Source organism: Anabas testudineus, chromosome 5 (assembly GCF_900324465.2).
Source record: "Anabas testudineus chromosome 5, fAnaTes1.2, whole genome shotgun sequence".
In the NCBI taxonomy this organism is placed as follows: Eukaryota; Metazoa; Chordata; class Actinopteri; order Anabantiformes; family Anabantidae; genus Anabas; species Anabas testudineus.
Genome location: NC_046614.1, coordinates 8,713,251 through 8,737,215, shown reverse-complemented (window position 1 = coordinate 8,737,215; position 23,965 = coordinate 8,713,251). Strand labels below are relative to the sequence as shown.

The following is a 23,965-nucleotide window of genomic DNA, read 5'->3' as shown; positions in this document are numbered from 1 at the left end:
AATCAGGTGCACACTGACATTTTGAGTTATTATGTTTTCAGTCTCCGATTCATTTTTAACCTGTTACCCGCACAGGCCTGAGCTCCTTTAATCAGATTACTGCATCCAAATCTACCTGAAACAACAAGAATCGATTGCTTTGGCTGCTTTACGTGTATGCTGGGAACTTTTGACTCCGGTGCATCAAGGTCAAAGTCTGATGAGTTAAACTCATTAAGTCATTTCACGTTGTGAGCACTAAACTTATTTCACTTTTGTCAGAGCAACTGAGGCGGGGGAACCACTCAGCTGACCAGGCTTGCCCCGGCCCACAGAGCGGCTGAGATGTAATGCTGCTAATCTGTCACTTAGCTGGTTAGCATGGCCTGTCACATGGGTGGAGAGGGGGTTGGTGGCTTGGATGAGGTATAAACTGATTTGGTAAGAACTCCATGAAGGAGCAGTGATCACAGCTGTTTTGGATATGATGGATTAGGATGAGAACTGGGCAGCAGGAACAGGTGGGCAGAGGGTTGTACGAGGGTTGGCCCGGGCAGGAGTGATGGATGGATGTAGAGGATCTTGAAAGAAAGAATGACTGAGTGTGGCAGTAATGATGATGATGATGAGGAGGAGGAGGAGGATGAAAAGCAATGGAAATTCAATTATATTTGTATAGCGCCAAATCACAAGAGATCACAACAGATCACATCTCAAGCCACTTTACAGTGTTTAAGGTTTAAGACCTTATGAAATAAAACTGTATACAGAATTATACAGAAAACCCAACAACCACTTAAGCAAGCAGGTAACTAAAAGAGGCATTTGGGTTATTTTGGATTAATTAAACAAGATCTGTACAGATCTGGCAAACATAACATAACATAACATAACATAACATAACATAACATAACATAACATAACATAACATAACATAACATAACATAAACATAACATAACATAACATAACATAACATAACATAACATAACATAACATAAACATAACATAACATAAACATAACATAAACATAACATAACATAAACATAACATAAATGACCTCTATTCCATTTGCAACTTCAACACTGACTTAATATTACCCTCTGTAGTTGTTTGTAATCTAACATGTGCACATAAGGCTAAGTGGGTAGGGAACAAGTATCCTGGCTACAGATGCCTCATTTCACCTGAGGCCTGACCTGGCACAGCAGGAAGACATCATTTTTCCATTACGAACACTTCCAAGCTCACACAACTGGCGAATGCAGAATTCATTTCTAAGTTATTAATCAGGAATGCAACTAAATGCAATTACATGTGTACCCTAAACGCTGGCTCTCCTCTGTTTGGTTTGCTCTCCTCTGCCACTTGTTAGTCTTAAGACAGACTATTTATATTTTAATGCTACAGCACTGTATAAATAAAAGCTACTGTAGATCTCAAACCATTCAAAAACGCGTTACTGGGGCCACGCTGCTGCGATCAACCAATGACATGAACGGCGGGGAAACACTACAGAGAGGGAGAGAGAGGGAGAAGGGAGAGAGGAGAGAGAGAGAGGGAGAGAAGAGAGAGAGGGAGTGAGAGAGGAGAGATAGAGGAGATAGAGGAGGGAGAGAGAGAGAGAGAGAAATACGACCAGCGCGGGAGGGAGGACGCCGAAGCTGGGTAGGCTAAGGGAAAACGAGGTAGAGGCGGAGTCTCGCTCTAACCGTGTGTGTGCATGTGTGTGTGTGTGTGTGTGCGTTTCCTCGCTCACCCCTCCTCCTTTTAACCACCCCCCCCCCATCTCTCCTGCCCCCCTCCCTCCCTCCCTCTGCTGCCCGCCCCTGAGTCTGGAGCAGCAGCAGCAGCAGCAGCAGCAGCGGTGGAGCTTCACTGCCTCTCCTCGCCTCACAGTGCGGGAATATACCAGCGGAGCGCAGCATGGACACGGAAGGGAGCCAGAGCAGCCTGTCCTCCGGCACGGACAACTCCCCCCACGATCCCTGGTAACGTCCTCCGCCCGGCCGGCTGCCTTTTCGCTCGCCCCTCGGCCCCGTCTGAGTTCACCTTGGACTTTAGTTGAGTTCAGTGCGGGAGCGGAGCCGCGCCGAGACAAAAGACAAGCGCGCCGTGTGTGTGTGTGTGTGTGTGTCTCTCTCTCTCTCTGTGTGTGTGCGTGTGTCTGCATGTGTGGGATGGATCCACTTAGCGGAGCAGACGCGGACGCACCGCTGCTTTTCCTTCCTTTTTTTTTTATTTAGTATTTTTTATTTGTGTTTGCTTGTTTGTGTCGCTTTCCCTCCTGAAGGCCACATTGCAACTTCTCCTCCATCCACTGGAAAATCCTGCCCTGGTTTTTTTCCTCCTCTAGGGGATTATAACGGCCCGACTGGCCGATCGGTGACTTCGCAACATGGCCGATGCTTTCTTCTTACTTACTAAATTGATGCTACATTACACACTGTGCTCCCAGTTTTCTCACCCAGCGTGTGTGTGTGTTGTGCTGGACAGACGCGTGTTATCCTGTGTAACTTACAGCCTGTGTTTCTCTCATTCAGCAAAATGTTCATCGGGGGTCTGAGTTGGCAGACGACACAAGGTGAGCTGTCCCGCACTCTACTTTAATAAGTCTCATTGAAAGCCCGCTGTTTACTCACACATCCATCTGCCTGTGCAGCACTGCTCGTTGTTGTTTTGTTTTGTTTTACCTTTTTACCTTTGAGGATGCCTGAAGTTCAGGAGAGACGCTGTAAACAGTTAAATCAAAGCCTCCTGGTCGCTAAGGATCAGCTTTTAGGATTTAGATTCGCCGAGACGCACGGAGATTAAACGCCGAGGACGCGTGTACACACGTCGTCCTGTCTGTGCAACACTTAATAACACAGATCGGCGTTTGTTCAGCGTATTCACGTCGATGCCCACGCTGCTGTGTTGTTTTCCTTATTGTTGCACTCCACCGGATCCATTCATTTATTTGAAGCGCCGTGCGCGCAGGCTGCTGCATGACTACACTTTATTCTCGGTTTTTTATTTCACCCCGCTGCTGCTGCTGCTGCTGCTGCTGCTGCTGTGTCACAACACACATCGTCGCCGACTGTAGCTTTGTTTGTGGTCTGCGGGGCCTTCATGGACCGTAATGTTTCACAGCCCCCGTGTGCGTCCTCTGAGGACTGGAGGGACACAAACACAACGTGGTCCGCCCGACCCCCATTGTCTCTCTCCAGCCGCTGCCAACATCACCTCAGAAGGGGCCTGCAGGGGCAAAATAAATAAAAAAAAAAAAAGAAAGAAAGAAAGAAAGAGATGTCTCTCATTGAAGAGCATGTGTTTTATTAACCAGCTTTCTATCCCCGCTGTCTCTGCAGAGGGCTTGAAGGAGTACTTCTGTAAATTTGGCGAGGTGAAGGAGTGCATGGTGATGCGGGATCCCGTTACCAAGCGGTCGAGGTAAGAAGGAGGCGTGTGCGCTCCGCCGTCCTATCACTGGATGCCTCATACTCTTCCATGCTTTTTTCCGTGAGACTGTTCAGACTGTCGTGAGTTTGCATGTTAATGTTTGTGGCTTGAATCACTGTTTTTTTTTTTTCTTTTTCTTTTAACAGGGGCTTCGGGTTTGTGACTTACGCAGAACAGGCCGGTGTGGAGAAGGTTTTGGCGCAAAACAGACACGAGTTGGATTCCAAAACGGTGAGTTCAGGGTGCCACCAACTTGTCTTGAGTTAACTTTTTGCCAGTTCTGTGAAGCATGTTGTTTCCCCCCTTGGTGCATTTAGCCTCCCACCCCTATGGCTTGTAAAGTTGAGGAGTGCGTTTTGGAGCAGTCCCCCTCCTCCTCTCCTCCTCCTCCTCTCCCTCATTTCCCCCTCCAAATCCCGGTTCAGGGCGCCAACATGAAAGCGTTCTTTCTTGGTCTTCATTGCCATGGTTACCTGGGGACCTGAATGGGGTAGGAGCCCCTGCAAAACCCTCACAAGGTTTATGCTCAGAGCTCACAAGTTTTTTCTTCTTCTTCTTCTTCTTCTTTTTTTTTTTTCTTTCATAGAGAATAACAACACCCGTTTGGGTAGTGGTAACTTTCAGAGGAAAAGGAAACAGTTGTGGCAGTGGTTCCCAAACTGATGTCAGGGGAAGTCTGTGAGGTCCAAATGAGTCTTAGTTGAATTTAAATATTTATGCAGAGGCTGAGGTTTGTACAGAATGTGTTTGAACGACCGCTGTGATCAGGAGTTTCTCTGTGATTTCCCCTCCTACACTACTGACACGTGAAAATTCAAATGTGGGTAAATGGGACATATCAGTTACCACACAATAGAAAATACTGGTGTTTAGCTGCATGCAGTATATTGACATGAAAATAGGCGTGAACCCCTGGTGGTTTGTAGTTTGCCAGGGGGTCAGAGTGGCTCACTGTCATTTAAATATCCATGAAGGTGCGAAGGCTGCTGCCTTGGTCATGTAGATTGGTTATAGGAACGGGGACTGGGTGTGTCTTCGTCAGCTTGTGGCCTTTCCTAGCCACACTAACACACACGCAGGCATGCATGCTTTAACACACACACACACACACACACACACACACAATAGGATCATTTGAGAGTGAAAATCTGTGGCACAGAAAGGCAGCAGAGCCCAGGGGTGGAGAAAGGTAGAGTTGGTTAGCTGTTGGAGCAAGCCTGTTGCCGGGGGTGACGCCAGCCACGGGAGACGGTGCTGTAACTGCACAGCCTGATGGGATTTATGTCTCCATAACAACTTCTCCTCTATTTTGCATTAACTTAAGACACCAGGCTCGGTGTCGGGCAGCAGAGCTCTGACACACAGGCATAATGTTATGTCGTGACAGACATTTATACTCTGTTTATGTGTGTGGAAGATTGAGATAATATCTATGATTTTGTGGATGTGATGATAGTTATAAACTTTAAGCAACTTTTCAAATGCTCCCATCCTTCTGCAGAGTATTATTTATTACAAAATGGTAACATGTCAGTTTCTTCAGTTAGCTTGGGAGCCTGTTCTAAGCACCTGTAAAGTGTTGCTCAGTGAGTCATGTTACCTCTTAAAACTAGGTACTGCTGGAGTCTGTGAGAGCCAGACGATGCGTGTGTGTGTGTGTGTGTGCGCGCGCGCTAGTTTGGAGGCTCAGCTTGGCAGGCCACTGGTGGGGTTAGGCGTTGCCCTATTATAAACCAAAATACAGTATAAGGCTAAACAATAATAATGCAAGCGGCTCCAACGCAGCTTTGGTTGCTCAGGTTGTCGTGGGTGCAGCGCGCAGAGGAAGCAACGCCGTGGTACCATTTAGCCAGCAAAGCGTTTCAAACAAGGGGATGGTTGCCATTTTGTTACTCCATTTGGGGCTTCACTTCTTCACGTCTCTAAATCTCCAACTTGGGTAGGCCGTATAATGAAAAGGCAGAAATATCTCTTTTGAATAGCTTACAGCCTAATTCTGTGACACTGCATGAAATGTAACTGATGCGAAATGACCGAATGCCGTGAAGCAGCTCCTTGCTAGCTGCAGCCAGTTGCACTTTGTTGGTCATGAACGAGGTTTGTTTTTTTTTTTTGTAAAACATACAGCAGCTGAGATGCAGAATTTTGTGGAGCGACGGACTATTTTTAATAACGTGTGCAGCTTAAAGGGGGCCAGTGTCAACCACTCTGTAATATCTGGCCCTTTCAATTCATCTCCCATTTTGTCTCCACATGGTTGATGCACTTTGTGTCTGCCTCACACCTGGACTCTCTCCCCCCCTTCTCTCGACAGTTTGGTTTGATCAGTACGAGATTTGAAGAGATGGTTCCTTGGAATGAGGAAGAATATTTGATACCTCAGCCTTTTTTTTTTTTTTTTTTTTTTTTTGTCTATTTTATGCAAAGGCTTTGGTTTGTGGGAAAAGACTCAACAAAGACAGAAGCAGGAACGGGTGATGAAGTAGGTGTGTGAAAAAGGATGTAAAGGGGAGCAACAGGGTGCTGTGAAGGGACACGGGGCGAGGTGCAAGGTTCGTGTCACTGGTATTAAACATTTACAGTCCTGTTACATCCAGCACTGTTTCACCCAGCCTTACAAAATAAAAGCCACGGGCTAAATACTCATCAGACATTACAGTTATTTCCAATACTACATGCTGCTAAAAATCTAAATCCAACAAATAAGACACCGTCTTTTGTTTTGTGAGTGAGGACTGTCGAGGTTGTTGTTTTGGTTGGAGGTTAGATTTCCTGTCGAGGCAGAGTGTGGCCTTAGGGCACTGGTGTGCTGTTGTACTGCTCTGGACAGAGAAGAAGGGAACAACTGGTATTTGTTTTCTTAGAGAAATGCTTTACTGAAACCAGGAAGGAGAAAAGACGAGAGCAGATATTCTCTGAAATGTTAGCACTTTTTCATTCGCTTGGATCAGCGTGGGGTTATTTCAGATTTGGCCATGTTATTATTTGTGGTGCATTAATAAACGATGGATTATTGTGTACCTTTTTAGTTCTATAGCAGTATTCAGTGCTGGTAATTTTTAAAAAGCGCTGCCCTAAAATAACCCACGTGGAATGCTGAGCTAATATTACTTAATAGGAAAAAGGTACCTTTGTGGAAGGAGGTGGCGCAATAAGGTGTATACAGATGATTCTTCCACTTTTTATTTTTTTTACACAAGGAAACAGGAATGCCCTTTTTACGATGTGTTACACTACGTGGGCTCTACCGTCTGGTTCAGTACAGTACAGTATAGTATTCATCAGCGAGGTGCTAATATCGCTGCTTTACCCTACGTCCATGCGCTGTAACCACATATGTTAGCACAAGGCTCTGTGGACATTAGCGCCGCAGTCCGCCGTGGCTCCTGGCCTGACACCTGGTTAGTGGAGAGTTTTAGATGCTAGCAGTGGCTCCTTGCTCCTGATTGGAGATTAGCTGTTAATGCTGACGTGGACAAAACTGGAGAGGGTGGGGGCAGAGAAGGTGGAGGAGGAGAGAGGAGAGAGGAGAGAGGGGGAGGTCCAGCTCCTGTGCTGTAATTAGTATGGATCTGAAAGGCTAACTAATCGGATTGAAGGAAACAAACTAGATTGGGCTTTCGAGGTCCACGCAAGGCCTCAGATCCGGGGATAAAGCCTGGACCTGCTCTGAAGGTGCATCCAGGGTGGGTCTGGCCATGTGCGTGACCCCACGCCCCCACCACCACCACCACCACCACCACCACCACACACACCCAAGCTGGGGAGGAGCTCTAGCAGGCTTACAGGGTTAGGGGTGGGGCTGGGAGGGGGGGGGGGGGTCCTCATTAGTGAGCTTCGTTAACTAATTACTGCACCATTGTTCAGCTGTGCGGATTGACCCTACTGGCCTGAACCCAAACCAAGTCTCTCTTTCTCGCTCTGTGTTCTTGCACTGACATGCCAACTGCCTTTGTCTTCTCTTCTGTTTACCGCTTTTTGTTTAGCCTATATTGATTATGTTGCCATAATGGTTGAGCCTGTGGTGCCGTTTTAGCAGCGCGGCTGTTTTGTTGGAGGAACGTCTCGGCAGGTTGGCCGGCGTGTCAGGCCTGTAACGCCGGTATGCGACTGTGATACATTATACACTTGTTGTCAGTAGTGTGGACTAGATGGGTTAGTGTGTCTGTTTGTAGTCCTGCCTGCTTAATTCCATATATATACGTGTCACTTTGGAGATGTGATTGGTTTCTGTGTTTGCACTGTTTAATGTGGGTGCCTTGTGAGTGTATGTGTGTGCCTGTGGGGGTAGCACGGGAGCCCCAGTTCCTCTACGGGCCCATCTGTTTTGTACTCTTTGTCCTGTTAATTAATGAAATCAGAGGGGCTGCCTGCTGGGACGGCCCCGCTGCACCGCCACGCTGGACAGGCCCACTTTCTCTTGGGCTAACTCTGCTTTCCAAATGAATGCCTTCTTCTCCTTCCTGTCTCCTTTTTCTCTTTCACTGTACCTCTCTGCTTTGCTATTGATTGGAGTTATATATTTATATTTTTACTTTTGTTTTCCAGTTTGTAACACTGGTGGACGCGAGGGGCCACATAAGGTGACTATTGGTCGTAGCTTAGTCTAGTCTTAAAAGCTAAACCACTAAAATCATATTCTAGGCTTAGCCGTCACTATGCTGCTTAGATTGAGCGGAGTTTGGATGTCATGAAGCAGGATGTTAGTCAGAGCATTTGACAAACACTCAGTTATAACTCTTTTCGGACTGTCTGGGAAGAATGACGTTTGCTTTCCTTGAAAGGTTTTAACATCATGCATGCATTACATTTTTCACCAGTCTGATTGAGATTGTTACATCACAGAGCTGCTTCTCAAATTTCAAGCCTCTGAAGAGCTATTTCTGAGTGTTGCAAACAGTGACCTGGCTAAGTCATTTTCCTTTTTGCTTTGTGGCCTATCTGTCTTCCCTGAGGCTACTCCGCCAGTCTGATAGATGCTTTAGTTTTCATTTATTATTGCCTTCCTCTGAGTACAGCCAGAAGTAGAAATTACATGTTAGATGTATTCTGTTACTCTGCTAAAGTGGAATGATTTTTTAACAGCATGGCATGACTGTAGCTGTAGTAGCACTACTACAGATGTTGCATTAGGCCTAACGTAGTTTAGTTAGTAACCTTCTGTGTTTGACACTGTTTTTCAGAGCTTCCTATAAAAGCCATGAACTGTTGGTGGACAATATTACGATATATACAGCACAATCAGATGAGTTAAATTTGTTCAGAATCTTGTACTGTGGCATCTCCGTCGTTAATATCAGGGACATTATTATATTGTGTTATTATTGGAAATGGTTGCATTGATATGTTGTCATAGTTTAAGTCTTTTAAGTATTTAAAAATATATATAAATAATAAAATGTGTGAAAAGGCTGTTTTGTTTTTTTTTAATATTTGTATTGAGATTGCTAAAACAGATCTTTATTCAGTGAATACGTTAGTGTAGTTTTGTGGCAGTTGGTACGTGACTGCAGCCTTGTGTCAAATGTGACAGGTCGGTTCTGACCACTGTCATTGTCACAGTCTGTGTCTCTGCCACACAGTCGCCTCAGGGCAGCTCCTGTCCTCTAGTCTTGTTAAAACAGTTACAGGCAGGTGGGCTGACCTGAACACAAAAGGCTGTTAACTCTCAGTGCATTCAGGTCGGTAGAAACCTTGGCCATGTTGTGGTAACCGGTAGAGCGTTATTACAGTCACAACATATACAATACAAACTAGCACAATGCTACAGTTAAGAATGACTTTGTCCGTTATTGTCTGTTGTAGTAGTGATCCACTGCCACTCTGTTGTTTCGGTACGTGTCAGAAGTCACTGCAGCTTTAACAAATACACACATTTATGTATATTTATATAAATGCACAACCTAAACCCAAGTTTTTGCTGTAAAGACTTGTTGTACATAGAAATAGCAACATGTGCACATGATATTCACAGTATTTGTGTTTTATGCTCTCTTATCTCTTGCTCTCTGAGCATAAAAAGTATGTGACATAGAAGTCTCTGTGCTGCTACAGTAAGCTCACAGTTACAATTATAATGCTGCATTTGGCCCACACAACACAGATCCTGTAGGAAACGCTGTGTTGTCATTGTTTGTGTGCACGCGCGCGCACGCTCCGTTGTTGCACTGCTGTTGCCGATAGTCCCCGGCGGCTTTGCGTGTCCTTGTCACCTTTGTCTTCGTGCTCAGACCAGCTGGAGGTGACATGACTCTTCTCTCGTCTTTGTGTCCCACTTCGAGGTGCAAAGTCCTTCTGCAATCCCCTTCCAAGGACGCTGCAGCTGCATCTTAGTTACACAGCGTTGTGCTCTTGAAGCAGTGGTAAATCTGTGGCACTTAAAGGTCCTTGTAGGATATTTTGGTCTGTAGATTTGTCATCAGAAGCAGGGAATTATTACAGGAAAGAGATGAAAGGATTGTATGAATATTGAATGAATGCCCTCCCTTGCACTGTGTGTATTGTTCACATTGTAAGTACTTATTTCTGGCTATTTGATAGGTTCCTTTTAGTTGCCAATATCAATTCAATAGGTCTGATAGTGGCTCTGTGAGACAAGGGGTTTTGCTTCACACATCCAATTATTAGAACAAAGATGGAACGCTAAGACCATAATACACTACAAGGTCCTGTGACCTAAAATCATCTCCCTTGTTGGCTTGAGTGAGAATAACACGAGATTCCACACAAATGTAAAATGCCAGGCCAGGCTTTGCATATTTAGCATTATTAAAGGCCAGCTCATTCAAAAGTCATTTACTTCTAATTTTATCTGTAACCTTGACCACTGCTGAGACATTCCGCTGTGGAGAAATATGGATACAGTCAAATCTGGCTAATCCAAAATGGATGTTGTCTGGATTTGTGAGGTTTAAAAAAAAAAAAAAAGAAACTCCATCTGAAATGTATTCAGAATATTAAATGCTCATTTTGGATTCAAACTGTCCTGCGCTGTCTAGTTTGTGGCTGAGATGGTTCAGTTGTATCTCGACTCCCAATTCAACGCCTCACTGTGGATTTTGTTCCATATATCTGTTTGTTTGTCTGGTGTGTTTGCGTGGTATTATTTTAGGGGGTGGGGGTTGCATAAACAAGTCTACCATACATACGCACAGATTAGCCCAGAGAGAATTTCAGTTTCCATTAGTACGAGTAGTGAACAACATACTGTTGTGTACTGGAGTCTTAAGCAAGGTGGGTGCATTCATATGGTTTTCAGTGAGAAGACACAGGAAGAATATTGGACTTTGGTTCTGGAGAACCCAGGCTGTTTTTAGCAGCTTAAAAAACACACTATCACATTATTATCTCATCATCTTAAAATGTCATTATTTTAAACTGATTACATGGTATAGACCTCATTAATACTGTGCATTCAGCTTGTCTGTGGTTACGTAGATCCCAGCTGTACAACATTTAATTTCAGTGCTATGGATTTTCAGTTGGTCTGTATGTGTGATGCCTGTTGATAGTGGGTATATATACACAGCACCACTGCTTCCATGTTTTACAGAAGCAAATAATCCTAATTCCTGTTTTATAGTTTACCCACTATAGGGTCTAAATGAAGTAAAACACAATAATTCATAACATGTAGACCATGAAGTATTTCTCTACTTGGTATAACAGTATATTATGGTCATTTCCATTTATCATCTTGGAATTGGGTTGATGGGACCACCCAAAATGGAGAAGTGAAGCTAACGTCAACAAAGTTAGAGTTAAATTCAATTGTTTCGTATTTCTAACTTTGAATCCTCTAACTGTAATACAGTAGAGTTAGGTCACCGCAGTAATCATGTCAGTGATATAAACTGCATTTAAATTCCCATTAGAACCTCTTGGAATATGTACATTATTACTCTAGACATAGAAAATGTTTACCAGTGTCTTATTTCATCTCTCCTTCCCCCAGATTGACCCGAAAGTGGCATTTCCCCGCCGGGCCCAGCCTAAGGTGAGTGCGCCCTGAAGGGACAAACAAGCAACAGGAGCAGTGATCATGTCATGTGTCACCCCTCATCACTCAGCTATGGTTGACTGGGATTAGACGCAGACACGTGACCAAGGAGGAGCCGCGATCCACTTGTCCAACCTGACACGATGACCCCGTACCCTGACCTCACCCCCAGAACCCCACCCCCATATCGGCAGCCAATATTTTAAACACACACACTAATTTGTGTCCTGGCACAAATATGAATAAAAGCACAGGACGTCCAAAGTGCAGACGTATGCAAACACACACCTCCGAGCCCCGGATGTGAAAAGCAGAAATGTTTAAGACCAGATAAACACCAACAAACACAAAGTCTCTTTATCATAGACATCTACCCCCTGCCTAATGCGATTAGTGGTGAATGATGCCATCTCTTCTTCTTCTCTGTTTCTAGCTGGTGACCAGGACAAAGAAAATCTTTGTCGGAGGACTGTCAGTCAATACCACCATCGAAGATGTGAAGCAATACTTTGACCAGTTCGGAAAGGTGAGCGATATACAAATCTGGTTTCTATTTGTAGCCACCACGCTCTTTAACCTTCTCTAATGCAATGGTTCCCCACTTAAGGAGCTTCACAGCCGCCCGTCACATTACAAATGTAGTCGATTGAATTTATTCCAACTTGTGTATCATAAGTAGATGGAACAGTGGATGTGGCAACATTAGAACCATTGATTAATGATTGTAGCTAAATATTTCCAACATATTTAGCTATTTCATTTTCAAAGTTTGCAGTTTGCCTTTAACCGGTAACCAGTTCAACTGTTTATCCACGAGCTGTTTCCACTGTTTTCCATTACAAGTCCACCTCATTAGTTCAGCTGTTTAGTAAATCCATTACTTTAAGCTAATCATTAAACAATCGTTGTCCATTATTTTAGCAAACTACTTTATAGATTACTTGGAGCTAAAAGTAATCTGAGCTGTTTTGATGTTAGTTATTTCAATAACTACTCGAGTTGCCTGCATCACTAATGGCATTTGTTATTTCAACTGTGAGTGTTACTTACATTTCATTACTTTAGCAGTTTCTTTTAGCTGTTTCTCTTTTTAAGGGTGGGGGGGGGGGCATTTTTACCTTTTTTTGATAATGCTAGTAAGGAGGCAGACAGGAAACATGGCAGAAGAGAGCAAGGAATGGTATGGTGCAAAGGTCTGCCTGTTTAAGCTGTTACATGTTGTTTCTCTTTGCTTCTCTCAGCTGACTCAGAGTGTGACTCAGCATCTATATCGTGTGTATATTTTTTATCTACTTTTGATTTCTACTTTTTACAATTTAATTATTTCATTTTAACTTTCCATGTAGCCCTTGGCAGCTGCAGAAATTACAGAAGGCTAAAAAGGCCACCGTTTGGGAATGACTGCTCTAAACTGACTTTGCACCTTTGATATGTTGTTGTTTACATGTGTTGGCCCCGTTTCTTTGACCTGATCTTTCAGCTTTTCCTTGTCTATTTGTAATTTTCCATAGGCAGTCGTTTAAAGACAAGTCTGAAAGAGAGAAAGAACTTAAAATACAAATTCAGTGTGGTCATTGATGTCTTCTTCTACTGTCGGCAGCATTACTTAGTTTGTTAGTTTATCTCTTTAATATGCCGTTTGTCTCTTTTCTGATCACATCGCAGTGTTTTTGGCTTCTACTTTTGTCCTGCTCAACTCCTTTGAATGAAATTTGGTGAAAGGCAAACACATGCTGTGGAGACAGATGAGTGGCCGGGGGTACAGAGGACGGAAAAAAAAAAAAAAGCAACAAGAGGAGGGCTAGAAAAGAGGGAGATGGCGGGGGACTGAAAGGGAAGAAGAAACCCCCCGTAGAGAGAGAGGGAGGGAAAGTCCGAGAGGGTTGAAGGGCAAAGAAAAGGAGGAATGCTGAGATAGTGAGAAGGAAAACTATGAAAGGGAAAAACACAAATCTGATGGGCCATAAAAGTATCAAAGTATCCATCATACTTGAATTGTACAGTTACTTTTTAGCAAACTACTCTTCGGGGGGTTTAGGAGTTCGTTTGAGTGAAGTTCGGGCTTCAGTATAAACTAATCAAATGCAACAGCTGCTCCTGTAAGGCCCCCCCCCCCCCCCCCCCCCCCAACTTACCCAAAATCAGTACCTCAGACACCAGCTCCCATCCCACGAACACACACACACACACACACACACGCACAGCTCCAGTACCTCTCAGCTTGTTGCCGTGGTGACCTGCTTTCGTCCATTGTCCCACTGTAATCCAGTGTTTTTTTGTATCCTTTAAAAAAATGTGTGAGAAGTGTGTATTTGCATGAATGGGGTAAAAAAAAGGGGGTATGTGTGTGCATGAAAGTGTGACAGTGGCATCGCTGAGGCTGCGAAGGGAGGCGAGCTTGCATACATTTGTCCACACGCGGACAGACATAAGCACGCTCGCGGCCACTGATCCAGTTGTCACAAATGTTAAGTTGTGTGCTTCTGCTGCAGGTCGGGAAGCGGGGCAGAGTTTGAAAATGAGCTTTGCTTCAGGATGTAGGCCTAATGGGTTGGAAGAAATTAACAGCACGAAGCTCCTTCTGCCCCCTGTCTGGCTGCGTTTTCTCCCAGTTGGCCTCTGACTCATGTTTAGGGTATTACCATATTTCGGGTGCCGGTTCAAACTCGATGACATCTGATAATGTCGTTTAATTCTGGGATCTTGTCATCATCATCACACTCTTTAACTCATTGTGGGGTTGATGTTGCGACACGTCACGTTTCCTGATTTTGCTTCATAAAATGGCTGTTTGCAGCCCCGTGCCTGGCGGTTACAGACACTCATATCTAAGACAACACTCGCTACGCAGGATGAGGGAATATTCGGACTGTTTGGACACGTGAGACCAAAGCTGTATCATGGATCGCACCAATCCCACAGTGCATTCCTGCCGAGCAGGAGGTATTTCTTGTTTATTATCTGAGCCTGGTTACAAGGTGCAGGTTAGGCTGGAATAGGACTCAGCGTCCTGTTTATTTTCAGACTGTGGCACAGCCTTGCAAAGGAAAACACAGAATGCACTGTGCTTTTGCTGCAAGTCTTTGATATGTGTCGAAGTTTGTTTTTTTGGAGTACACTTTTGAAAACCCACCTAAGAAAACTTCATTAGACTGGACTGAAATGGCAGCTCAGTAGACACGTCAGGTGTTTTCAACCAAACCAAGAAGTCAGAGACTGTGTTTGTGTGTGGTTTCCTAACTGAGCAAATCTGAGCTCCTGTTGCTAAATGTCCCCAGGCCAATAAGACCACAGCAGCCATGTTTATATGAGAAATACGTCTGGATCCTAAGGTGAAGGACTTCTAATCCTTCTGAACCTGGTGGAGAGTTGAGGACGCCCCCCTTCTTTCTTTCAAGGCTGAACATCCCAAAAATGCATTTTAAACTGGAAATCAGCTGTGCATCGAGCTAATCTGATAATTAGCATTTCAGGTATTTTGGTCATACAGTCAATTATGTTTAATCCAGAGGAAATCCCTGTTCTAGTGACTCTATCCTGTCTCTATCTGCCTTACGTGGAAAAACTACCCCCCAAAATTCCCCCTTTCAAAGTCTGAAATAAAAAGAGAATATCTGTTTTTACAGTAAGCAAACAAACATGCGGACGAGATGAAAAAAACGCAGCAAAGACGGGGCAGACGGGAAAAGTTGGGACTCCACTCACCCATGTGAGCTGGCGATTAGGAGGCTTGACTGAACACTTTGTCTGCTGGCCTGTTTAGAGAGGGATGGCCGGAGAGAGAGAGCACGAGAATGAAAGAGGGAGATGCGAGGAGACAGCGGGGGGAGAAAAGAAAAAATGTGAATGCCACCTTTCATAATCTCGTAAAGAAAAAAAGAGTAATGGACTTGTCAGCAAACACTTGTCCATCAGACAATAGCTGTACGCTTCACTAAAAACTGGATATGTTAGATGCTGCACTCTGAAAGCCGCACAGTTAACCCGTGTTTCAGGACATCTGACGATGTCAGAACTTCATGAGAATATGACCTAAACTTTTCTTCGCTCTCTGCGTGCATGCTGAGTTGTCAGCGACTGAGCCGCTGCTAAGCCAATCTCAGACCCCCACAGCTATCCAATCAGATTGTCTTACAGCACCCTGGGCAGTGGACATTGGAGATCGTCTTCTTATTGGTTTTGGCAAGGGCAAGGAGGCTGGTGTGCGACCGCAGCGTAAGCTCACACACGTGACAGAATTGTTTGCAAGTCTGTGCACCATCATACTCCCGCGAAGTCGGTTGGATGGAGCAGATGAGCGTCCTTTTCATTCTGGCTGCGAGAGTCCTGCTTTCAGAGCGGCACAGATCAAAAGCTCCTCAGACTGCCAGAGTGGACAACCCTCCCAGCATAGATGTGGCTAATGCTAACAGGAGGCCTAGCTGTGTGTGTAACTCTACTCTTATGATAACATGTAGGCTCGCAGCTGTCTGCTCACTGTCCTGTTCCCGGGCTCTCTGCTGTGTCATTGAGTTTGGACAACCGGAAAGGAAGAAGGCACGAGGGGAGGGGGGGTAAAAACTCAATGAAGGACAGAACGAGGGTCTCTCTCAGGGTGTGTGTGTGTGTGTGTGTGTGTGTGTGTGTGTGTGTGTGTGTGTACGAGCTATAAGTCGACGACAGGGAGAGCGAACAGGGTCGGGGAGATTGTAGAAGTAACCTTGACTCATCATTTGGAAGGAAAATCTACTCTTTTTTTTACTTTTATAGATGCACACACATGCACAGATGTAATTTCAGTCGGACTGAAAGATGTGTGTGTGTGTGTGTGTGTGTGTGTGTGTTTGTACTGTAAAGGTTAGAAATCGAATGGCCTGGTCATCCAGAGGCCTCTGCCACTCATGTTACACTGGTTTGAGTTGCAGAGCTTGCTGCTTAATGAAAATAGCCATGTGGTCATACTCCATATGTGTCTCCGCGTGATGGACGGAGGCCGTGTTACGGATTTTTATTAATAAAATCTCGTCGCGACGTTTGTTTTTTAGTTAACACAAAAGTTCTTTCCTCAGTGATCCCAGGCCTCGGTTTCGCCGTCTCTTTCCTCGTGCCGCCAGAGCTCGAGCAGAAGCTGCTAACTTTCCTGCCAGTGAAGGACAAGTGAGGGAGGGAGGAAAGAGGGTGAAAGGGGGGAGGAGGAGGAGGAGGAGGAATATGAATAGGGCAGTGGAGTGAGTGCAAAAAGGAAAGTGGAGGGAGAAGGAGAATAAAAGGAGAGCGTGTTGACAAAGACTCACATTTACTTTGTTCTCCACTCCCTCTGTTCACTGACAGATTTTCTATCCTCTCATCAAAACTTTACCTTCTCTCCTCTTTCTTTTTCAATATTCATCAGTTTTCCCCCTTTTCCTTTTTTTTTTCTTTCTCTCCCTCTCTCTCTCTCTTTTTTTTTTTTTTTTTTAACCTTTTCCCTCCCCAATTCTATTCATCGAAATAAGTCGGGAGGGGTGGGGGGCACGTTCTTCTAATTGAAATTCTTTACAGGGTCTCCATGGGAATAGTAAACTTTGCGGAGAGGGGAAGAAAGACAGCGAGGCTGAACAAATGAAAGTGGAATAAAGAGAGAGAGAGGTAGAGAGCAGGGCAGAGTTTGTGAGAACTCGGGAGAAAGACGGGGACAGAGTAAAGAATGGGGAAGAATTTCCTCCAGCGCCTCTTGAACAGGGAACATTCACTCCTTTTCCACGTTGATAGATTGTATTTCATTTTATTTTTATTCAGCTTTCTCCCTCCCCACTGCCTCATCTCCCCATTTCCCCTCTGCCTTTTTCTGCCTCTCATTCTTTCTTTTTCTTTTCTCCTTTTGTCACCTGTCACCCCTCCCTCTCTCCCCGCCACCCTCTCCATCTGTTTTCCCCTCTTACTCCCATGCTAAAGAGGGACAATAGCACCCCATGCTGTGTAATGATGTGTGTGTGTGTGTGTGTATGTTAATATGTCGAAGCTCATCTATTCTTTGCTTTGTTCTCACAGGTTGACGATGCCATGCTTATGTTCGACAAAACAACCAACAGACACAGAGGTGCGTACAGAAACTTCTAATCACACACACACACACACACACACACACACATATGCGTTATGTTAATATGTGTTGACATGCTATGCGGGACATCCAGAGAAAATGTCCTCAGAAATGAAAGGAGAAACAGCAGGATAAAGTCAGTAGGTGAGCATCTGGTAAAAAGAAAAAAAAAAAACAAAGTTCGAATCTCTCATCTCTCCTTGTTTTATTTATCTTTGCCCTCTCTGAGCGAGATGAAAGTGCAGCGCCCGCTGAGGGCCGCCACGTAGGGTCAGGGTGGTTACAGGTGAGGACGCCACTTAACAAGTGCGGAAAGAGGGACAGAGAGTCAGGGGAAGGAGGGAAGTGTGCAAAAGAGCCCGGGTGCCATAACTGTTAGAAGACGGTGAATGTGGCCTCAGATTTTGGCGAACCACGCCCCATCCCTGCTCCTCCGGTGACGCCAGCGCCCGACTGACAGGCAAACCAGGCGAGGATTGCACTGCTGTCGTCAGCTGCTCGTTGTTAGAGATCACTGGTAATGAAGGCACAGGGAGAGGTTGAAGCGTCACAGTGTTTTGTGCTCTCACTTCACCAGTCACACAACATTATGCACTTGTATCCAAAATTGTAAGTTTATGGGCAATAGGACGTGGCTAATGGAGTTTTCTTTTATATATTGCTTCATTTACACTCAGTAGAGAAGTATTCTTGAGGAAAATTGGATCCCTTTATGACATTGTTGTCATTAAAAAGGCTCCAATCTCTCAGACATACTGTATGTATTTGTATCTTCCAGGCTTTGGCTTTGTTACCTTTGAAAACGAGGACGTGGTGGAGAAAGTGTGTGAGATCCACTTCCACGAGATCAACAACAAAATGGTACGTCAGCAGAAACGCATTCCATCACCTTTAATTACCATTTGATTCACTCAGCGATCGTTGTAGTTGTAATATGCTTTTTTTTTTTTTTTTTTTTGCTCTGATCTTGTTAATACGTGTTTTCCATGTTGTAGGTGGAATGTAAGAAAGCCCAGCCCAAGGAGGTGATGACACCAACGGGCTCGGCTAGAGGCCGCTCCAGAGTGATGCCTTATGGGATGGATGCCTTCATGTTGGGCATCGGCATGCTTGGTAAGGCGAAGAATCAGATATATCTGACGCAAATACACTGCACCAAAGCTTTAGATTAAACGGTTTAATGGAACAATGTATTTCTAAAACCGTAGAATAGTTGGATGTCCGTTTGATGAGCCCCACGATACATTTGTGATCAAACTCGTTTGAACTAACCTCTCACCATGTCAGGAACGTCTTTTATGGCTCCTCATATGTCATATTATTTTGACTAGTGAATACTTGTTGATTTACTTGATATTCTCTGAGCTCATCTCTTTGCACCACCTCAGTATATTAAAAGTATAATGTATTTAACGTTTAGAGGTCACGGACTGAAGGGCGATGTCGTTCTACACACTGGAGTAAAACATCATTGGAAAGCGTTCTGATTGAGAAAACAAACTGAGAGCGACACATGTCTGGTTGTTTGACTCCCTCTACTGGACGTTTACCATGAAACTCTAGTTCCCATAGTGTCGGTAACCTTATCAGAAGTTCGTGTGAGGTTTGGTTTGATTTCGCTCCAGTGATGCTGCCTCATCAAGAAAAGAACTCTTATAAAAATGTAGATGTTTAAATCATCATATGCTTCTTTTAGATAAGTTGATCCAGACCTTCACTTTAAACTCGGTCTCTCTTCCTTGACAGGCTACCCAGGTTTTCAGACTACTACCTACACCAGCCGCAGCTACTCTGGCATTGCACCTGGTTACACTTATCAATTCCCAGGTAAGTCCCTGTAAATTATACATCTCAGTTGTCTACAGGTCTGGTGATCTGAGTGGATGGACAGCGTTAGATTTTTGAAGCGTTCCTGTCTCTGTTTTAGTGATTTTCTAAACTTCGCTCTCTTTTTTGTGCTTTTTTCCCCTTTTATTTGTGAAAGCTGCCAGTACTCCTGTATTTATTTAATTTACTTACGTAATGTCCTTTCATTTGACTGTTGCCCCTCCTTTTCCTTTGCTTCTACCTTCCTGTCTGTCCTTAAAGTCGATTTTTTACTTTCTATGTTTGCTTATCCATGTTAATGTGTGTATGTGGCCAGTGTTCGGTGACTGTATTTACAAAGTGCTCTCTCTCTTTCTAGAGTTTCATTTAGAGAGGACCCCCCTCCTGACATCATCCCACCCCCCTGAGCTGACAGGTCAGTTGCTCCTCTCTCCTCCAAGGGCCTCCTAAGAAAAACCAAAGCTTTTTGGACAGATACACATGCGAAGATCTATGCTGTACCACTGTCATGTCTGCACAATACATAGGAATCTTAGTTTATTATAAAGTCTGGAAACAGAGGGAAACGGCTAAATAGTTTTTGCTGCTGTAATTAAAAATGACAAGTGTTTGATCCCCACATTGTAGAAAGTCTGTCTCGACTAAAACAATAGCAAACATTACGTTATTATATGCTACTGAATACTACTGGTGTTGCGACAGAGGACTCCTCTGTCTCGTGAAACATTTCTTTACCACTAAAATCCATTTTTAAGCTACATTTAGATCCACAGCGTTCTGCTTCCTTAGTTTCCTGTAGTGTTGTTTGTGATCTGCTCTACAAGCACCTCCTGCAGCTCTGTCTCCACACTGCCATCTAGTGGCTCTGATCTTCACCTGGACATGTCATGCTCTTCATTTTTAACATTTTGTTCCTTATCTAAAGAGCCGGCAGTCAGATGTTATATCATTAGGGAGGCTGGGTTCGGGATTTTACCCCTTCCACCAGTTGGGATTTGAATCAGGTGACAGATGTGTGGGCAGATGTCGGTCCAACCAACACTGAGCTGTAGATTCTTTACTTATGATCTGATATGAGAGTGATGCGGGATGACTCACATCTGTGCAATAATTTGTTCTGTTTGTATCTCTCAGCCATTCCCCTGACTGCATATGGACCAATGGCTGCAGCCGCAGCAGCAGTAGTTCGAGGTATGTGTATGTGTGAGACATGCTGAGACAAACAGTGGGCCTAGTTATGCATATTTGTATGTTTGCCTTAGGTAGAGTGTGTATACAATGGCCTGCTTGGACAAATACAGGCATATTTTTAGATGCCTGTGTGTGTGTGCACATGTGCATAAAGCCCTCTAGTGTTGAAGCCTGACCTGTCTCCTGTCTCTTAGGTTCCACCCCTTCACGCACAGCTGGTTTCCTGGGCACCAGCAGCCCTGGACCAATGGCTGACCTGTATGCGGCAGCCAACCAGGACTCAGGAGTCAGCAGCTACATCAGTGCCGCTAGCCCCGCCCCCAGCACAGGGTTCGGCCACGGTCTAGGGGTAGGTCGCATACCCTCAGTGTCTTTCCCACATGCATTCAGACCCATGCATGGATGCACATATGTATTCACAGAGCTAATGAAAAGTGTATTCACTGTGTGTGTGTGTGTGTGTGTGTGTGTGTGTGTGTGTCCGTGTCCTCAGGGTCCACTGATTGCTACTGCGTTCACTAATGGCTACCACTGAGACGACTCAGGTCACTGAAGATGGCAGGGCTGCTCCTCTGCTGATGAGCCAATCACAATGCTGGCTGCCCACTGATGGCACAACCTGATTGGCCAGGCCACAGGCTATGCAGGGCTCTCTTGGCTCCCTGTGGCCCCACCCACCGACTGAATATCTTTTTAAATCCTGAACTCTTCGTTTTGCTGTACTAATCTCACTTCAACATAATGTCCCCGTCTCTCCTGTTTTCATCCTCGTGTAGTCCAATAACTAGATTCCACCCTGATATCTTTTTTATTTTTCTTTTGAAGCTGAGAAAACTGCAAAAAACAAAAAAGAAATCTCTGAGGAAGCATTTGTCATCTTTGACAAAGACGCAGAGGACTACTTTGAGTTTTTGATTATGATTTTGTTTCAATGTGACACGTCGTTTCATCATGAAATCCTTCAAAGCTGTTACTGATGTGAACATAGGGAGTACAAATGGTGCGAGATGTTTTTTAACAAAGGAAGAACAAACCCAACAGTCCTTTTTTTTTTTTTTTTTTTTTTTTTTAAAGCTCAACCATCACGGAAACATGAAAAAAACTAAAGTGTATATTTTGGTAGTGTTTAAAAACAAAACATTTGTAATATTGTTATTAATAATAATGATAATCTGTAAGGTATTTTATTCTGTAATTGGTTTTAAAGCAATGTTTTTATGTCTTCCTGTAAGATATTGTACATAGACGTTGGGGTGGGAGGGGTCGGAGGGCTTACTGAACTGGCTGGCATGTCATTGGTGGGTTTGGGAAGGGTTAGCGCCGTCTACTACTAAGGCCATCTCACTACTTTGATCAGTACACACACTGTCCGTGTGTTTGCTGTCGGCCAGTCCGCTCCAGCGGCACCACTACGACGCCGTCTGTTGAGTAACAAACTTGGAGGAGTTTGTCAGGCGTATTTGTTTTGATAACAGTTGATACAAAGTCATCACCAGATCTCTTGTGTCTTCATTGAAACTACTTCAGAGTCAGATGATGGACTATGGAAGAATAATAACCTTTAACAAGACACAATTAGGGTTTCACGGGGTTGGGGGATGACTTGACTTCCGCTTTTTTGGAAAATATTATATATATTTTTTTGCGCGATTCACTTCTTAATGTTTTTGTTGTTGTTGTTGTTTTGTTTTTCTGGTTTTCTTTTTCTAAACTTTTATTGCGGTGTTCTCCACCGCGAAGACAAATGAAGGACATTCTCAGAGAAGCAATTGTAGAACACATCACCATCATGTTCTGTCCTCTTATCACTATTGAAGGTGCATGTGATTCGCGTCTGAGCGTGTGTGAGTGAATGTTTGTGCGCATACATCAAGGTGTAATATGGAACTACTTTTGGCAACGAAGGAGCATTTCGATTGCCTTGTTTTTGGTACTGAAAAAAAAAAAAAAAAAAGATCGTCCTGTTCCATTTTGGCACGTCTGCTCCTCTCCCCCGCCTCGCTCCCATTTCAGATTTAGTTCTAAGAAACTTGTGCTCCTCTGGAACCAACAAATTATTGTTTCTATACAGTTGCTGCTCCGTGTAGTGATGAAGAGAGGGGGTTTGGGCAGGGAACCAAAAATGGAACAGGGTCTCGCTCCCAGTCGGCTCTGATACAGGACCTCAGTACAGACGATGCTGGCTGGCAGGAGGAGTCAAAGAGCTGGAACTAATCCAACATTTGCCTGTTTGCTCAGCCTTCTTGTTTCAGCCTGCTCAGACGTTCAGCACAGCAGAAACAAACGTCCTGATCCAGCCAGCAGCTCCTCTGTCAGACTGCCTGGGACACGACATAAAAACTACTGCTGGACACCAACACTGTAACTTTTTAAACGTACAATAAAGCAATAAGTTATTTTTTACCTTACAAATGAAAATAGTACTATTATTGGTAATAGCAGACGACGTGTGGATAATTCTGCGGCATTAAGACTTATTTTCAGAAAAAAAGAAACTATATTTTTCTGTTTGGAGATCTTGTTCCCCTTGTATATTGATTTTAATGTCTTTTTTTGTTGTGTTGATGTAAGGAGAAAGGGCCAATGCTTTGAGTGGAGCTTGTAGCTCTCTACACGAGCTCGGTTACAGTTAAAGACTTGGTCTGTCCCCCGCCAAGCTTTACAGCAATGCTTTTCTTTCTTTTATTTTTTTTTCATGTTTTTTTTCTGACAATTTCAATTTTAAAATCCTAATAAATTATTCTAAATCATTGGATTGTGATTGGTTTTTAAACTCTGAACTCTTTTTTTTTTTTGTATTTATGTATTTTATAACTCACCTTCTCACAAACTGTGGTCTTAAAGCTCCTGTTTAGCATTCCAACATTTCTCACTAGGTGGCAGCAAACTGAGCAAAATAATATTTTAATATATAATACAACAATATATACCACACTGACCTGAGTTGGAAATTAAAGCAGCTGCCTCTGGATTCATGGAAGTGAAACTATCCCACCTCCCTCTGCAGGTGTGGGAGAAACTATCAGCATGAACTCCGCGTTAGAAATTGTGACATTCACAAGTGCTGCTCTTTATTCTGCACACTGCCCTCACCCGAACTACTGGCACTGTGGGATTATTTGTCTACAAACATAAAGTTGAGAAAAGCTAGTTGAAATGTCCACCTGCTTTTCTCAAGGTGTCTCTGAGACCAGGAAGAGGTGTTGTTTATTTCTACTTTAAAACTGCCACTGGAGTCCAGAACTACAGTAGAGATTCAGGTGGAAGGTGCAGTGTGGAAAACCTTCAGACTGAAATGACAAGACTTTCAAAGAGACTGCAATTGAACAGTGGCGGCTCCAGACAAACAAAGATAACCCTGACTCCGTGTCAGACTGCGTGCTAACAATGTGAGACGGAGCCGGACTGTTGATGGGGACCATTTCCATGTCGTGTCTTTTCGTGAGCTGTCAGCAGTGGTCAACACAAT

General features: G+C 44.1%; 1 protein-coding gene across 1 annotated transcript; it reads left to right on the top strand.

Moving 5' to 3' along the window:
• The first annotated feature begins 1,823 nt into the window (after positions 1-1,823).
• Positions 1,824-23,246, top strand: LOC113155436 (RNA-binding protein Musashi homolog 1-like). Its single transcript, XM_026350159.2, has 14 exons — positions 1,824-1,968; positions 2,521-2,561; positions 3,328-3,409; positions 3,565-3,649; positions 11,373-11,414; positions 11,851-11,943; positions 17,427-17,475; positions 18,257-18,339; positions 18,474-18,591; positions 19,225-19,305; positions 19,664-19,720; positions 20,440-20,496; positions 20,691-20,845; positions 20,990-23,246. Exons 1-14 carry the CDS (start codon positions 1,904-1,906, stop codon positions 21,029-21,031), a joined length of 1,050 nt encoding a protein of 349 aa, XP_026205944.1. The 5' UTR covers positions 1,824-1,903; the 3' UTR covers positions 21,032-23,246.
• The last annotated feature ends 719 nt before the right edge of the window (positions 23,247-23,965 follow it).

Excerpts from the sequence above, each read along its gene's own strand:
- LOC113155436 (XM_026350159.2), top strand. The coding sequence starts at position 1,904 with ATGGACACGGAAGGGAGCCAGAGCAGCCTGTCCTCCGGCACGGACAAC. Across the intron at positions 1,969-2,520 it reads AACTCCCCCCACGATCCCTG|CAAAATGTTCATCGGGGGTC; the intron begins GTAACGTCCTCC and ends TCTCTCATTCAG. Across the intron at positions 18,340-18,473 it reads ACGAGATCAACAACAAAATG|GTGGAATGTAAGAAAGCCCA; the intron begins GTACGTCAGCAG and ends TCCATGTTGTAG.